General features: G+C 36.5%; 1 protein-coding gene across 32 annotated transcripts in view; it reads right to left on the bottom strand.

The window, feature by feature from the left end:
* LOC114476328 (neurexin-1a-like) overlaps nt 1-18,398 on the bottom strand; it is a 294,357-nt gene that overhangs the window by 89,439 nt on the left and 186,520 nt on the right. For all 32 annotated transcript variants that reach the window (XM_028467736.1, XM_028467735.1, XM_028467721.1 and 29 more), the window contains one exon: nt 4,265-4,446. In XM_028467736.1, the coding sequence (XP_028323537.1) occupies nt 4,265-4,446 (182 nt within the window). The remainder of the gene's footprint in view (nt 1-4,264; nt 4,447-18,398) is intronic.

The following is an 18,398-nucleotide window of genomic DNA, read 5'->3' on the forward strand; positions in this document are numbered from 1 at the left end:
AAGAAAGCTGAAGGAAACGACGGTTTTTATTAATGAAAACCTGACAAAAAAAAATGCAAGAATCGCATGGAAGGCAGGCCAAATAAAAAAAGGAGGAAAGATTTTAAAGACGTGGACAAGGAACTGCAGAATTTACATCACACCACTGGGAGAAGAGAACGGAAAACCAATCCTCATCAAAACGATGGAAGACTTGGGAAAATACGAAGGATCCACCTAAACAACATTACTGATGGTAATCATGGATATGGACCCAGATCTATATAAACACTGGAAACAAAACTCAGACTGTGATTATTTTACGGAGACTGAATTAAATGTGGAAACCAAGAGTAAAAAAGGTCTGTCATTTATTCATTTCAATTGCTAGGTGGTGGGGTGATAAAGGATTACATTAAATTTAAATTCAAAGTGTTTATTGTCATATGTGCAGTTAGAAACACGTTTTCCTGTACAATGAAATTACCACCTTGCTTATGAACTAAGATATAATAATGTGTTTATACAAGTTAAATCTAACAGTGGAAAATACAACACTGCCAATAGAACTAACAACAGCTGGATTAACCTTGATGTAGAGACAAAACAAGCTGCAAACGTGTGTGTCCAAAAGAGACATTCCCGAGTGGTGACACTATGGATGAAAAGGGAAAAAAACTTCCAAACACCTTCGAAAGAGGAACTATTCTTGCACTGGAGGAATGCTAACAACGTCTGGCAGGGAACAAGGCCAACACGAACAACGATAGAGAGGAGGAGGAATAAAAAAAAAAAAAAGACAACACTGACTACAGATGAGAATACACAAAAAAGGACTGTTCAGAACAACTCAAGAATGTTTGACCAGAGAGACATGTAAACCCATGTAAATTTGCGATGGTAAAACAGGGGACGGGACCTAGGTAAGCAAACTGCTTCTCTCGTCTCCTTTTTCGGCATGTACAAACCATAATAAATGTAACCATGTCGGAAATAAACTGAATAAATAAAATAAAATAAATAAATAAACGTTACATTTTTTGGGTTATTTATTAAAGGCTCAGTAATTGTGATTAATTGTAATTGAACTTTAGTAATTGAAAACATAATTGTAATTGACTTTCAGGGCAAAATTAATAATTGTAATTGTAATTGTATTTGGAAAAAAATTCCGCTCAACATAATCGGAATCGAGTGCTCATTGAACATTGATAATTGAAGAAGGAATTGTAATTGAAAAATATAATTTAACCTAACCCTGGATGAAAGGTTGGATCATGAACTACTTGAATGTTCTTGTGCTTTTATTATCTACTCAATTAGACCGAATCTTGTTTTAGGATTAAGTTAAAATCTGAGTAGCCTCTCTTCCACAGTCTAGTTCATTCAAAATAACAAGATTAACAAAACTCCCAACCATGTCTTTTCTGTCCTCTTTCCTCTTGTAAATGTCTTTGTATCCGATGTTTCTCATTTTCTAATGCAATGCAACATTTCACAAATCCCTCAGAATGTTGTGCAGGATAAAAATAAACAAGACAGTTCTTTCAGAGTGACTGCTAATGCGGGGGAAAGTGGATTCTCACAACCCAATGTCTATATTTTCTAGTTAAAAAAAAAAAAGTCAGTGGAGTGGCATGCTACACATTTGATGGGCAAAGCTATGCATGCATTCACTGAGAGCAACATGATCTCTGTCTTGTTAAACCATGCGAGAGCCGCCGCTTTCACCTCCCTTGTCTGTGAGGCTCAGGTCTCTAACCTCTAGTATTCGTCTTTGGCAAAATGAATCGAAAAAACACCAGGCATACAGACTGAGGTTGTTTTTGTTTCATCAAAGGTATGACCTTTGTCTTCCCTTTTCCTTTTCACTGCAGTGTCTGATGCTGTTTGTAGGCATGCATTGCAGAAACAATAGGATTTCTGGATTTTCACCTTAACACTGCCACAAGAGGCTGCTGGTAATTATGTGATATTCAAATTGACTTGCAAATGTGGATAAAATGTTCAGAATTAACTGAACAAGAGTGCAGGATGTAAAAAGCAGGCGGGAACAATTTTATACATCATAATGTTGTGCAACAAAGAGATGAGCAAATTATTGTCAACGGAATCAAATCTTCTGCACATTTTGCTAAAACAACAGTGTTTGAGGGAAATCTGTTATTGCTTTGTGTGCGGGCATCCTATCACACAGTGTTTGGCCATATTTCAAATGAACATTTTGCTTTTATTTTTTTTATTTTTTTTTACTTTTGTGGCATCATTTTAAATTGGTCAGCTCTAAATAAAATGAAGTGGTAAAAAAACAAATAGGCTACTCATTCAAACCATCACAGAAGTGTTTCATATACGCAGAACATGGCAGTTGCTTTTAGTCGGTGCTTCTGTCACTACTCGCTACTGGAACCTGTGAACATAGTCGCGTTCTGTGTTTATAGTGTCTTATGTGTGAGAATCTGTGTATATTCCTTTGTGCAACATCTCTGTATGCTTCTGGCTAGCATTAGCAATGCTGTCAATAAGTAGGCATGAGCAAAAAAAAAAAAGTAAAAAAATGTCATGGAAGCAAGAAAGGTCACAGATATGGCAATATAGTATATCTCTATACAATAAAGATACAACTAGACTGCATAATTTCTCTGTTTCAGCCTAATAAATATGACACATCATAACATAACTAAAGGTCTTTTTTTCAGTGGCCAAATATGCTAAACTATTTATTCTGTTTCTCTACATGTGCTAACTAAAACATCCACCTCGATTTTAAACCTGGATCTAACATTATGTTTTGGTCTATTTTATATGATGTATTAATATTAAATATGTACAAGTTAAAGGGTAATAAGTAGGCAATCAGAGAACGGCATCCCCAAATCTATGACACAAGTAATATACATTTGTTGCTATAATAATAATAATAATAATAATAATAATAATAATAATAATAATAATAATAATAATACAACTGTTTTCTTCAATACTTAAATCAACATATCCTTAAATGAATTAATCAGAACAAAAATGCTAAATGAAATTAAATGTTTTAACTAAAGTACACCCGAAACACTTTAAAATCAGTCACAATTGCCAATTCACACACAACAGATAACAGGAGAGCCACAAGAGGCAGTAATATACCATAAAAAGCAACTTGGGATTCCGTATCATGTGGCACTTTGACAAATGTACAGGTAGGCCCATAGCCTTGGAAATTAACCCCAAACCTCTCAATCAGAGAACGACCCATCTACAACCTGAACCTGAGTCACCCTACCAGGGGTTCATTTTGATGTTAATCAGAACCAGGAAAGAAATTTAATGTGGAGAACCTTTAACTCTGAATGCAAATGACTGCTGTGATGTAAATCAAGACTGAAAAATTTAATTCTCACACAGATGAACAGTGATACTCAAAAGCATCTGCTAATGAAGCAATGGATGTGACATTTCACATGTGTATAAGTAAATAAGATGCTGTCTGCTGCAGCTTTGTCATATACAGACCCTTTCCAAAAAAATTGAATATCATGCAAAAGTTGTTTAATTTCCATAATTCCATTCAAAAAGTTAAACTATCATAGATTATAGATTCAGGGTCCACAATTTAAACTAAGTATTTATTTGTTTATTTTTACATAATTTGGGCTTCCAGCTCATGAAAGCCATGAAAACAGGAATTCAAAAAATTACAATACTGTGAAGAAATCACCATTTACTTTTCAGTTTTTGCAGAAAAAAAAGAGGAGAAGGAGGACTGAACTGTTGGCCAGTGGTCCAAGGTCCTCTTTTCCCATGAAAGTAAAGTGAGCCTTTCATTCGGGAATCAAGGTCCAAGGGTTTGGAGGAAGACGGGTGAGGAACAAAATAGAACATTGCACCCCAAATCTGACTGTGGATATTTCACACTGGACCTCAAGCAGCTTGGGTTCTGTTCCTCACCCAGTAAATGGTGATTTCTTCACAGTATTCTTCATTTTTTTGACTTCCTGTTTTTGTGGGTTTTACGAGCTGGAAGCCTAAATTTTGTAAAAAAACAAAAACAAATAAATACTTGAAATTGTTTAAATTGTGGGCCTAAAATCTATAATCAATGAAAGTTTAACTTTTGGAATGGAATTGTCAAATTAAACAACTTTTCCATGAAATTCTATTTTTTTGGAAAGGGTCTATAGCTTTGTGCCACCAGTGCCCATGACCACATCCAATATAAGGACAGTGGCAAAGGTGGCAAAGTCAGACAAGCTAAAAAAACTAAGTTATTATAAAGGTGTATTTTACTTACAATGTGAAGTTTCAGGAAGTCTCCAAGACCAGAGGAGCTATCCACCCTCACCAGGACAGCATCCTTCAGGTGTGTGCTGAACCCAATGGCTAGTCGGTCTGCCCTTGTGCTGGGACGGTCATTGGGTGGCCATGTGTATGTGATCAGTCCACCATCTCGGCCAAAAATGTAAGTTGTTCCCGCTAGAGAGGAAAACGAGCAAAAACAAAGAGCATTTTTTTTTACAGTGTACTCCCCTTTACAAAGAAGAGTACTTGGCATAAATCACTGCCAACAAGAAAACATTGACGCAACAAAGCTGGCATCAAGACTGCTTGTGTAAAGCGCTGTCAATTGTGAGGGGGGGGTTCACTGTGCTGAGTTACAACTTTGCAAAGCAACAAGCAACATATCATTGAGGAGTTTAAGTACACCCTTGTCAATTTATGAAAAGATGAAAGCTCTGTGAAAATGTGGGAGGCAATAGTAGTGCCAGTATTGCTCACTGAACAACTCCATTGTTCTGTGTTATTATCAAGAAGGGCTTTACCTCTAGAGGAAAAGAACATCCATGCTAAATTTAGCAAAACATGCAAACATATCCCTGACAACAAGGTAACCTGCATGCCAAAGAACAGCGTCCCTGTTTCCTAATTAGCAGCTCAAAGGCATTATTGACTGACTACTCCAATTATGTCCTCCGTTTTGACCTCTGAACCAGCCATTTCCTGTCTTGTTGTCGTGAGTGGGTAAGGTCTGAACATCCACTGGACAACAAAGCAAAGGAGTGGATTAAATTAATGGAAAAAGAGCTTTAAGAATGAAAACAGGGATGTGTGTAGATTGTTGTATATGTAAGGCATGTACTATAACTTTGCATGGACACCTGCTATTCTAAATAACATATTTCTTAATATTTTTGTACAATTGTATTTATTATCATAATGTTTTTGTTAATACACTGAGGACATTTTGGTTAGTATTTTATATATACACATATATATATACTCAATTATTATTGGTTATCATTAATATTGTACCATAATAATGTAAAAAAAAGAAAAGAAAAAAAAACTAAAAACTGTTAAACTCTTCTGTTTTGTTTACCAGTGCACCACTAGTCTTGCAAATTGTTATACATGACAGAATCCTATATATCCTATATACTGTATATACAGTAATGTGATAGAGTTGACCTGTCCTTATTGTTCTGGTTATTTATATAGACCAAAGCTCATTGCTATGCCTAGTTAATGGCTCTAATGGTGGCCAAAGTGGAGCCACTTTTGTGACGGTAGTAAGTCCTGTGAGGGCAGCCAGACGGGACTTCAGACATGCAGAACGAGGAAACAGACAGATCCGGGAACCTGAGACTGCTAATGTACGCAAAGTGTGCATTGTTCCTCAGGTTTAAATACCTGGAATCATAATAATAAACCAAAAATAGTTGAATACAGAAGTGTATAAACTCACATGAAGGCAAACGGTATGGAGATGAGTGATAGTCGTAGAATCAAGAAACGTGTTTGAGTGAATCTTCTGCACTGTTAAAAAGATTAAACAGCAGGGCAGCACGAGGCATCATTTCAGTACAGGTGTGGAAGTTTTCGGAAAAGAGACTTTAGACACAGTTACTGGCTGAAGAAATGCACTGACAGGAACTCTGTTTATTTTATTTGGAAGCCAGCCAAAACTGTTTTCTATTCCGTTTCACTTTTGGCAGTTGCATTCCACTTGTATCGCCTTTATCGGACGAGTTGACGTATTGTTTGTGACTCAATGCGATGCAGCGGTAGGAAAAAAAAAAAAAACAAAGGACTATCTTCCTAAATTGATTATTTTTGTGGTTCATAAAGCAGATCTGTTGAGTGTGTGAAACAGCTCGCTTCAGTTATATGACTTACGCTGCTGCAACACACATACTTCATAAAGCAGCGTTAGTCGGATGCTTAAGTGGCCATGTGTTTTACTTCAACGTGCAGTTAATTGGCAGAAAATAATAAAAAGAGTGTGTGGATAGGTATGTTGATAAGCTTTTTGGATTGAAAGTGTCTATTTGTACGGATGCCGTACGGACAAGCCCTGGTGCTATGGCTACATTTACCGAAGTACACTTACGTAGCGTCTTTGGGTTAGGGTTTGGTTATAACCCTATCTCGCAACAATGTTTAGGGTAGGGTTATGGTTTGGTTCACGGTTAGGTTTAGTCTTAGTCACGTGACCTAAACTGACCAATGAGGGGCGTTGCGTACGTATAGAATGTTGGTATATTGATATGGCAATCGTACAGATAGCCACTGCCTTTTGGATTCCACACCCCCAAAGAAGAAAGCTGCTCTGCACTAAAACAAGCCGTTTTCAAACACAAACTTTACCATTTTAAAACCTTCAATACTGTTATTTGAAGCATGGAGTGCTTTCTTCAGCCTTTCAATTAGTATATCGCACTGTTTTCTCAGAAAAGGAAGGTTTTCATGCTTTTTCTCCATTTCTCTCATATTGACTTGTTCCTGGTTTTCTAATGATGTATCACATTTTGTTTAACCTGACTGATTGATCCAACTCTTTGTTAACTGTGAGTACAAAGCAAATATTTATCAACCTACTCCCTGAGGTGAATATTCGAAGCATATTGTTCGACACTGAGTTGCGGGACAGCCAATGAATGAAGACCCCAACATATTTACCTGACCGCCTTCTCACTATATATGACCTGGCCACATACGTGATTAGGAGATTATAGAATGAGAGAAAGGAGGAAACTAAATGCATTTGTCAGATTAGCATAAAAACAGCACATGTTCATAAAGAAGCTCTGCTAGTGTGTTATGCATTGATTTACATCAATGAGTGTATGTGAGAAGAAAAAACTGAGAGACCAAGTGTAAATATTCATAGCAGAAGGCAGTTAAACAGCCTTAGTCTGAACAACAGATAACAAATCATTCTTTTGTGAAGCACTTCACAGTTCTATAAAAAAAATATCAATACATTTTGCATTAACTTACATAATTATTTTGTTTTCTTCCCTCAGCTTTTCCTCACTGTGTACTTTGTACTAAGTGTTACTCAGTTCAACTTTCGAGCCCGATGTCCAGATAATAGCTTTTCATAAGTCCATCCACTCTCTGAATCTCTAGTCTCAAATTGGTAATGAAATATATTCGTATTAACTAATTAGATCAGAGAAGAATATTTGATATCAGAAAATGTAACTTAAAACATTTTGATCACATTTGAGGAATTGATGTTTTCCCTTTACATGATGGATCTGGATATATGTAATAGAGCTTATGTGTAATGCATTTGTCTGGAAGTGCACAAGTGAAAACTCCTCTTGATTCAGTAAAGTAAAAGAACTCAATTTACATGATTTGCTGCAACAAACTCATGTCATGGTACTAAAGGTAAACAAGACTCACCTAATAGATTACTTAGCTATGCATATAAGTAGATACTCGGGTTTACAATCGTCCCGATAAGCATGAGAAACTGGGAGATGATCATCTCCAGGGACTATGAAACACTGTACAACATAGTTAAAACACACCTACAAAACTGCCCCGTTGTCAAGTACTGAGTTTAACCTCGTACTGAGATCGATTATGAGCATCCCCACTACTGGAAAATTTATTTTTGCTAGTTACGCTGTGATTTTTGCTCAGTGAGTGACAATCTCAGTTAACGACTTGAGTTTAGTAATAGTGTCTCATACAGCAATCTCAATACAAATAGGAATAGTTTATTCTCTATAAAAAACCTGATTATAATACATCAATACGATAAGGAATAATTTATTTTCCAAAAAAATATGATTAAAATATACATTGCAATAAATAACAGTTAACCTAATGTAACTTTACAATAATAAGCTGTTGTATTCATATAAATTTGCAATCTGATCCTGACAATCATTTTTTTTTATCATTGGTTGATTTTTTATCGATAGTCGACTGATGTGATGTTTTAAGCATTTTTTAAAATCAGTACAGCAATCTCTGTGCATGTTTGTGACGCAGTAAAATGAAAACGCTATCACTCCTATGTATCAGAGGCAAAGTCCCCCATATTTGTTATGGGTCATGTTTTTACTCTGCTGGCTGATATGGATCGGTTGTCATTAGATACAGAATGCCCCGTTGTTTCCTTCTTTATAGTTAGTCGTTTAATTTCTTTGACAACTTCTAGTTTCTTATTCAATTTCCACTTCAGACTGATTTAAAAAAAAAAAAACATGAAGGACAAAGCAGAGACAACAAGGAGAGTCTATTTTACACAGGTTTAAAGGTGTTGATGAACTGAACAAAAATAACGTTTTTCACATTTCCCAAAAGCCTATTTATGTCTTCTTAAGAGTGTTTTGTGCTTTAATGAGCATTTTCATTGAGAACTTTGGTTGTTAAAAGTAAAAAGCATCTTGTTTGGATACCCTTTTTGATTCAGCTTCATGCAGCACTTTTTATCACCACTTGAATAATTTCACAGCATTTCCCATTATAAGCCACGGTCTTTAATTCACATGCAAATGGTGGCAGAGCTGCCATGCAAGACACTCCTCCATCTGGAGCAATTTGGGGTTCTTACTTGACGTAAGGCAGGTGTTACCTGTTCCTGGCACCTCTTAATTAGAATATGTCTCCTTTACTATCACATTTATGGTAGCTTAATACTGCTACCCATGAAAAACCAAACTATCAGATAAATACATAGTGTCAGCCAGGGGTCTGTTACCTTTACTCTCAAAGGAGCCATTTTGCTTCATCTCACCTGAATTAAAGTCCTCCCGGAGCAGAAAAAAATATCTTCTCAATGAAGACAATACAGCGTATTAAATTTTATACAGTTAAATTTATACAGAATAATGTTTAATTTAATTTGATTTATATTGATCATGTAAATAGAAACGCAAAACAGTTTAAAATAAAATAAATTGACATCAATAAATAAAACAGTATCTTGCATCTTCAAATTCTTATGCCTCTTAGTTTTTGTTTTTTTTTACATTTTTACGCAATGCATTGTGGGATGTGGAGTGCAAGTGTTTTGTGGCTTTAACAATGGGTCTGACTTTAAGTATGATCAACTAAACATTACTTCTGGCTTAAAGAAGGATAATGAGTCAATCTTTTGGCTCTTTTTGGTTGTCAGTGATCATTAAATAAACATTGACAGATCAAAAAACGGAGCTTTATTTGGAATTAATGCATTATTCTAGAAGGGATACTTGTCCAAAGAGGTTTATGAGATCATAGACTGTAGAGTAGCAAACACAGATTGGTGTTTAAACAATGTTTTTATTAGGTATAACTAACTCTGCATTAGTGTAGCAGCATTTGGAGGAATAAGATACACCAGGCAGACAGTATGTTTGTCCACACTGCTCAGCTAAGGTCAGCCTCGCAGACCGTCTTTCCTCTAACCTCCAACACGCCATCACGACACGTGTCAAATTACCACTTCTGCCGAGAAACTGGGGAGAAATCCAATCATAATTACATAGTCGTGATGGAAATATGAAAAGGAGAGATGACATTATAGATCTGCTTTCTGACAGCACCTCACACTTCTATCCATTTGTAGTCACGGATTCCCGTAATGGCCAGTGTGCAAAAATAGATTACACGGGAAGCAGCGTATAGAGTAGCTTTCTGAATATTTTTTCATAATTTCAATGAATCGCAGAATTGAATTTCAAGGAAACATCACCTTTTCCTCCAGTTCTTAAGGATCCAGGTATAGTTCCAATCATTAGTGGACAAAACCATTCCAGCTTTCAGTTTCACACTTGCTTGTAAGTTTTTATCAAAAGAAAAAGGTCTTCGGAGTAACGTCTCTATGATCTTGAAAAGAGGCATTGTTTTTTAAGTAACAGGAAAAAGTAGATGTAAAACTGTATAAATCGCTGCATGTGGAAAAATACTACAATATATCTAGTGAACCATCCCCTGGGTTTGTCTTGGGCACAGCAACCCCTAATTAGTGTACCACAATAAAAAAAGTTATTGATGATCTAATTTAAATAAATATGACTTTAAAGAACACATCACCACAATTAATTAGACACTATTATTATTATCAATAATAATAATAATAATATTAATAATAATAAATTTAAAAGCGCTTCAAGACACTCGGACACTTCACAGCATAAAAACAACAACAACAACAACAAGTACAGTGATTAAAGAAAATATGAACCAGAAAAAAGACATGAGTGAGTGGGTCATTAAAGGTGCAGTCTGCAACTCTTAAAAAAATGACTTTTTGTCATGGTTCCTAAAACTGTCACTATTTGGTAAAGCTGTAAAGACAATTTTTACATCAGTCCCCCCTGCTGCTCCTGCCGCCTTTGGCAGATTGCCAGAATGCACCGTGACAGAGCAAAAAGAACCAGGATTGTGTTCGATGGACTGTCTGACAGCTGTTGCTCACAGGCCCTGCCCCTTTCCCGGGCTGGAGCGCCATTTTTTTTTTTTTTTAACAGTGTTTGGTCTGGAGGAGTAGAAGATGGAATTGGTGACTAATTATATTACTGTGATGTTGCTGTTGGGCTAACGTTAGCTTGTTAGCTCCTCTGAGGGAGGGACTTTGGAAAGTTTAGAGGTAGGGCAAGAGAGGGAGGGGGAGAGAGGGATCTGAGAGTTGCGGACTGCACCTTTAACCGTTAAAAATTGAGTGAAACAGGTGAGTTTTCAGAAGTGGTTTGAAAGATGGGAGGTCGGTACAGTTGTGGATGTGACTTGGGAGGGAGTTCCAGAGGGTGGGGGCAGTGAGATAGAAAGCTCTGTCCCCCTAGGTTTTGTGCTTGGTCCTGGGGATAGTGAGAAGGTTTTCATCTGCGGAACGGAGGCGGGGTTAGGAAGTGTAGGGGTGGAGCAGGGCTGTGAGATAGGAGGGGGGCTGATTATGAAGGGCTTAATGAGTGAGCTAGTGGAGGTTTTGGAGGACAGGAGTGATATGATCACGGGATCGGGTGTGGGTTAGGAGGCGGGCGGCTGCATTTTGGATGTATTGGAGTTTATTTATGAATGTGGAGGTTGTACTAAAGAGGATGCTATTATAGTAGTCGAGGCGGGATGTGATATTGACCATTAGAAACTACAGGTATCTGGCAAATTCAAATCAATGCTCCTAAAGATTTAAGTGCAAATAGGAAGAAACGTGAGTTCACAGTTTCTCGCTGAACTTGCTTTTTTTTAAACTGTATCTTAAGATAAGGCAATTAACTGGTCTAATAGTTGCACAGATGAAGTGTAAATGGAAAGTGGGTTCTATAAGCAAACTTACAGCTAATTAGGAAGTGATTGTAAAGCTGTAATATACAGATGAAGTCAACAGAAGCCACTGTTTACATCACGTCAGCATGTTAGATGGTACATCACACCCTATAATTCTAAATAACAAAGCAGGTAGTATAGTATAAATGTATTGGTCCATTTGGTAACTCAAGTGTTGTTCATTACCATAACCTTAACTTACCCTAACCCTGAACCCTACCTACTACCTAACCCTATCCTTTTGTTACCCTAATCCCTAACCCCCAACCATAACCCTACCTAACCCTCCTAGACCCCTCCACCTAACCCACATAATGCCAACATTGCTCCAAAGGTGTTAGCAAATGACACTAAATGACAGCCTTCATGAAACCTTATTCATGCTAATGACAGGTGTCATGTCATAATAATGACAGCCTAATGTCAGCATTTAAGTAAAAAACTTCAAGTAAAATGTTACCGTACATTTTTTTATTTGTGCATTTAACACAATTTACCAAGAATCAGAAGGATTTGTGGTATTGCTCCAAAACGACTCATTCCCAGTAGAACACAGGGCTTGTACTACTTTTAGTCTTATGTCACACGTAAGAAGGAAATTAAGGCTTGATGTATCTGTCACTCTTACACCAATCATCTGTTCATTTCCCAGATGGCACATATTCACACTCCGCTTAACTTGTTGTTAATGATCCAGACAAAACAATTATCAATATCCCCATCATAAAGCCATTAAGTTTTATCTGGTTGGTCGGGTCTGATATGATGCATTTGATTGTTGTCTGGTCATTTCATTTTTTGTAGTTTCACAATGTCCATTGATCATTTGAAAACAAAAAAATTATAAGTTACTCGGGTGTAGAAATGTAACTAATTACTTTTTTGAAAACATACTTAAGTAAAAGTAAAAGTACTGATTTAGAAAAATACCCAAAAAAGCAACTCAATTACAGTAATGTAAATATTTGTAATCCATTACTTTCCCCTCTGGTTATATGTAATTGTATACTGCAATAATAAGACAATTGTACTGGGTGTGGACTCCAGGAAGAGTAGCAATGGCTCTAGCCAAAGCTAAGATGGAGATCCAAATAAAAAAGAAGAAAAAAAAAAATGGTAAATTACTACATGAGTTATTGGTTGTATATAAACCAGCCATTGTGAATTGTCCACAGCTCTAACACATGCACTTTCTTTTGTTGACACATAGTAAGGCTTGGTGATGGAGGTGTGACATTTTTGTCAAGTTTTCTCTTGTTTGTGCCTGTCTGGTGTTCTGGCGACATGCTGTGAACTTTACAGTTCCCCAAAAACGAGAAGACAAGCCACTGCATTAAGGAATATTGCTGATTGTCCCCAAACACCTTCCGAGTCCTTGTTAGTGATGCACTGCAGTCACATTTCATTACCATTCTATTCAATCATGTGGTATGTACAGATAGCACTCAGAATTAGCAAGTTCTTCTGGTGGAAATGTAGGCCTAAGTGACTTTGATGTCATCCGCTCAAGCAGGATAATATTTTAACTTAATTTTCATGCAAAGGGTTGGGTAGGCACGTTGCAAATCGAGACCACCAATGACAATTAAATATGCTTCAGCTGGCAAGTATTATTCTAACAAAATCAACATTGTAAAACACTATTAAAAAGACAAACAATTATTTAATAGCAGCCTCCATACTCTCCCAACAAGATATATCTCATGACATGGCAGCGCATCCGTTGTTTGTGTTGGAAACACGGAGAAAATGACAACAATAACAACTCCTGTCTCCCGACTACATGTCCTGTAGTGTTATCCCGCCCACTAGCTAGCGAACGTAGCAGATGTAGCAGCCATGCTGGATCAATTCACTAATGCACTGAACGTACGTATAGCATTTAGCATTAGGTCCTAATGCTTGTATTTAAATGTTGATGCCCTTTGTGTGCCTGTAGCCATTTAGAACACATTTCTTGTTCTGTGTGGGCTTTGGTTTATGTGTAATTATATCATAGCACACTTATGAGCTCAATGAGATCACCATATATGCAGTTTTGTTCAATTGATCGACCAATGTGTTGATATGCATATGAATCTTTTTTTTTCCTATTGAAAGCAATGCTTTTAACATGTAGAGTATCTTGTTTTTTTTCACTACACGAGTTGTTCTTCGTCTCATTAAAAGTAGGAAAACAGTTCTTAAGTGACATTTACATATTGATCAGAGGACACATTCACTAATGCATTAGCAATTTGTCACAATTAGATTATATGTGGTTTTTATATTAAATGAAATAACTTGTAATTCTCATTTGATGCTTGGCGTCCCAATCCTGCCAGCACAGAAAACAAATAGAAAACACTAGATTGTTTTTTGTTTTTTAAAGCCAATCAAAACCTATTGTGCTAAAGAAGCAACTTCAAAACTATTGGATAAACGTGATGCATATTATCAAGTTTTTCTTTAAAAGCATTATTGTCAATGCCAATAGTCTGGTGTAAAGCTTTTGAATTATGAATAATGATTTTCCATCCTCACCAAAAAGAAGAAAAATAATAATTCTAAATTGTAGCCCTTGCCTTGTGCTCATTTGTGGTGTTCTTGCAGTGTTTCATTTTTAAAGTTAAAAATACCAATTCTTGGAACAGTTTAACATTATTAAGGTGACAGCAGGGGATACAGCAGTTGGGTAAGCAATGCAAATAATGAGTGTTTTTTACCCAAATGCAATGTATTTGTGCTATTGCTAACTTCTATATCATCACTGCATGGGATACATTTTCCAGACAAAGTAATTTAAAATGATTCATTCTCGGTTGTTATGGAAGCATGTTACAATGCTTATCTTACTTTTTCCTGAGAACATTAAAAGTAATTAAGACCCCCCACAGATATCTAAAAACAGCATTAGTTGCATTACCATTTCTGGGGCATCTCAGTATAAATCAAATGCAGTCAAGTGAAGGAGTTATGAGCGATAAAGCAATTTTTTTCAAAATAAAGGTATCGAAACATAGATACAAATGAAATGTAATAAAATAAAAATGGGTAAAAGCAGACCCATGTGCCAATTTGTACATTTGCATTCAAAAGCAATTTTTTTTTTTCGAGTCGAGATATAAACAATGGTGTTCTTTTAGTTGTTTGGGCTTCAACAACAGCTTGCGGTTGTCTGTCTCATGTGTATAAATGAAGGAAATCTGTCTGGACAGGAAGAAGTGGAAAAGCAAAGTACACTGAATCCAGACCAATCTCAATGGTTGTTGTTAAACCTCAGTCTCCAGCGTTGATCCAGCAAAAAGCCATTCTCCATTTTTAGTGTTGTGTGAGCAGCCCTTTGGGAGAATAAAAAGACGATGGATTGTTGGCTTGTCTAATCCTCTCTGAGCACATGGGATAGACGGAGCAGAACAAGCAGGCATTAAAAAAAAGCTTTCATCACAGGTTGGTGCACAAACAATCCTGTATAACACACACCTGAAATAATGACCAATCTAGCGTTCTATGGAAAACATAACACATAACACTGCATTGTGATCTTTTGTGTGCATCTTATCCATTTTGTGCATTAAATGAGTTTTAAATTCCTGCAGAGCTACAACATTTATTGAGTGAGCAGTAAAGGGAATGTAAGATACTTTTGCAGCTCAGCCTGTAACTACTGCAGTGTGGTCATGAAACTCACTCATGACACAAAATGCTGCATAATGCAAAGTCGCTCACATTCCTGCTTTGGCTGGTTCAATGGTTTCTTTTTTTCGTGATAAATCCTCCCTTCATTCTTTAAGGCCACGGAGCTTTTCTCTTTCCTGTCAGCACAAGGCGGAGGAAACATAGCGTCTAAATCAGACTGCCTGCTAATTTTGTGTTGGCTAAAAAAGCCTGGCTATATATTGGCATAAGTTCAGCAGAGTCAATGCAAACTTTTACAGTCCATTGCCCAGAGACTAATCTTTCCCCACCGGCCAATAGTGGAGCAGGTTATAGCTCTTGTCTGGTACTGCGATATTATAGCGTATGCAGCTATATGCTAACGCAGCAGTACTTTTCTTTAATGGTCAGACTTTGAAGTTTCCATTATTGAATATTTCGTTAAGTCAAAGAAAAAAACTATTTCTTCTAACTTAAGGATTTGCCAATGCATAGTTATTTAACACAGCAGCGTCAAACTCATTTTAGTTCAAGGGCCAAATACGGAGCAGTTTAATCTCAAGAGGGCCACAAATTTTAAGTGGGAAAACGAGTAATTTCAACATTATTGTGCCTCTTTGTATACATAAAATATAAAATATGTAAGAAACTGACAATATCCAAGCAATTAGTGACAGATATCAGTCCCAACAGGATCTTCACTTTCAATTGCCTAGATTTTGTGATCATTTTCTATTTAAAGGGCCCATGTTGCGCTAAATCAACTTTTCTGTGCTTTAAACATCATGAAATGCTATTTGGGCTTCATACACATGCCCAAAGTGTTTTTTTCATTGATTTCCACAATCGTTAGTTAGAGGGTGATTTGCTCCTTTCTTACTACAGGGCGAGCCCAAACACCTCGCTCCAATTTGATGACGCGTTCCCACTTTGATGATGAATTTGATGCAGCACTGAGCTGGAGAAGCCGCGCCTCCAGGAAGCTCTCTGCCGTGATTAACATGTAAACAGACACGCCCACAAAGGTGAGCATTTCAACGTCCTTTGCGCAGTGCTATATATGTATTTTCTACAGTCTATGTATGTACCGGCAAACGCCCCGCCCCCACACTCTGTCTCATGTTTATAAAGCAGCATGAGTTTGCCTACAAAGTGGGTGGGAGGAGGGCGGGCTGTCCTCGAGCCCTACGTCACCGTGCGGGGAGGAGAAAGTCAGTGTCTCATCTATGGACACGCCCACTCATGAATATGCATAAGTGGGCCACAAATCAGCCTGTTTGTGTAGAGTTGCTCAGAAAGTGACTTTTCAGAGAACTAAAACTCTGGAAAACAGGCAAGTTTTGGAAAATAAACCTCAAATACTATGTTTTTGGGGTTCTTAGAACAAATGGAGATGGGTGAAAAATAGCATGGGACCTTTAATCAAGAGATGTTTTATGTAATAATTGTAATTGTAAGAATTTGGGGGTTTTCCCAACAGTTCAACATTAACAATAACACCTGCAAATGTTGATTTTCATTTAAACAATGATTCATGTTTCCTCTGTCATTTTTATTTTCTCCTGCAGGCCAAATTTGATGCTCCAAAAGGGCCAGATTTGGCCCCCCGGGCCTTGAGTTTGACATGTGATTTAACAGAATATGATTCATACATAAAGAAATTACTTTCCATCTGACTTTAAAACTTTATGAGGAGCTTAAATTAGTAAAAAGTTGTGCCAACTTAGATATTTTATACTGCATTATTACTATTATTATTACTATTATTATTATTATTATTATTATTATTATTATTATTATTATTATTATTATTATTATTATTATTAACTAGATTTAGATTTTACAATGTTAAAGTATAGAATATAGTTGTTTAAGATTGTGTGGTGTTTTAATTTGTAAAAAAATAATTAAACAATTCAAAAATACATTTTCAGTCAGTAATTATTTTGTATTTTTTATCACATACTAGACATTTCAGGTGACCCAGTTTAAACTCCAGGTGACCCCACAAGGGGTTCTGACCCCAAGGTTGAAAAACACTGGTACAGTATAGCCATTCAAGGTGCTAGATTTTGTCATAAACCCTCCTACTTCATTTGTATTAGGTCCATTTGTACTACTAGTGAATCTTTTGGCTTTACTGTTACTGGTTTGCATTTGTTGTAATATTTTCAAACTATTTTCTAATAGTAATAGCGACACTTTTGCTGTTCTTGCTTGTTTCCCATAGTTCAGCAGTGTTTGGCGTCTCTAAATAAACTGCTGGAGTATATATAATGTACTATTATTTGGTATGCCTACAATACAGTAGATGAGCCATGGTGTACCCAGAACTGCATTTTTAAACTGGCATAGGCGCCAGCAGACCCTCACAGCCTTGTACATACAGCTGCGTTTAATGAAAGATGACTAAACTAATACATTATATCACATGAATAATTTATATATAGATTTTTTCTAACTGGCTAAAGCTTGTTTATTGTTATTTGCATATAGGTTCTGCTAAAATCTGTATTCATGTATTTAATCTGTTGAGCTCGACTAAGCAAATATTCTAATTAGCCTATTTGCGCCGTATTGTTTTAATAATATCCAGTGACCTATGAGTCTTAAGCTCCTTCTAATGAAGACAATCCCATAGCAGCGATTCCACATAGGACAGCTGACAGTGTCCAACCTGCCTTCATAAGCTGCAGAGGATTAATTCTCTCCTGTCCCTGCCTTGCTTTGTCCCTGCTTTACTAATTTGACATAATTAAATTAAGTGGAGACTAAAGAAGGACGTTGCTGCTTAACCTCACGATTGTCCATTATTATTCGAGGCCATGGAATACATGTTTAGAAACTATATGATAAACAAAGCCAAATGATGAACACACAAACAGGAAATGGAAACAATAGAAACTCTTCAGATGAAGATACAACAATAAGATGCTTCAGATTTTTCCCTCCGACCAAAATGACACGTGATCTAATATTTTGGGTGCCCATGAAAAAATAATAATAATAATAAACTTATTATTCATGTTGTATCTTTACAAAAGTACGGACCAATGCACCAATAAATCAAACATATTTTAAGTTATATAGAAGACATGGCACCATTTAAATTCATTGCTACTCCAAAGATGTTAAATATTTCAATTGAAATGTTTAAGAATAGATCATTGTGGTGTTTATAGGCTACAAATTGTGTGTAACTGACGTGAGGATTAAGATGGGGTGCTTGAAATATGTTCACC

Source organism: Gouania willdenowi, chromosome 15, assembly GCF_900634775.1.
Source record: "Gouania willdenowi chromosome 15, fGouWil2.1, whole genome shotgun sequence".
In the NCBI taxonomy this organism is placed as follows: domain Eukaryota; kingdom Metazoa; phylum Chordata; class Actinopteri; order Blenniiformes; family Gobiesocidae; genus Gouania; species Gouania willdenowi.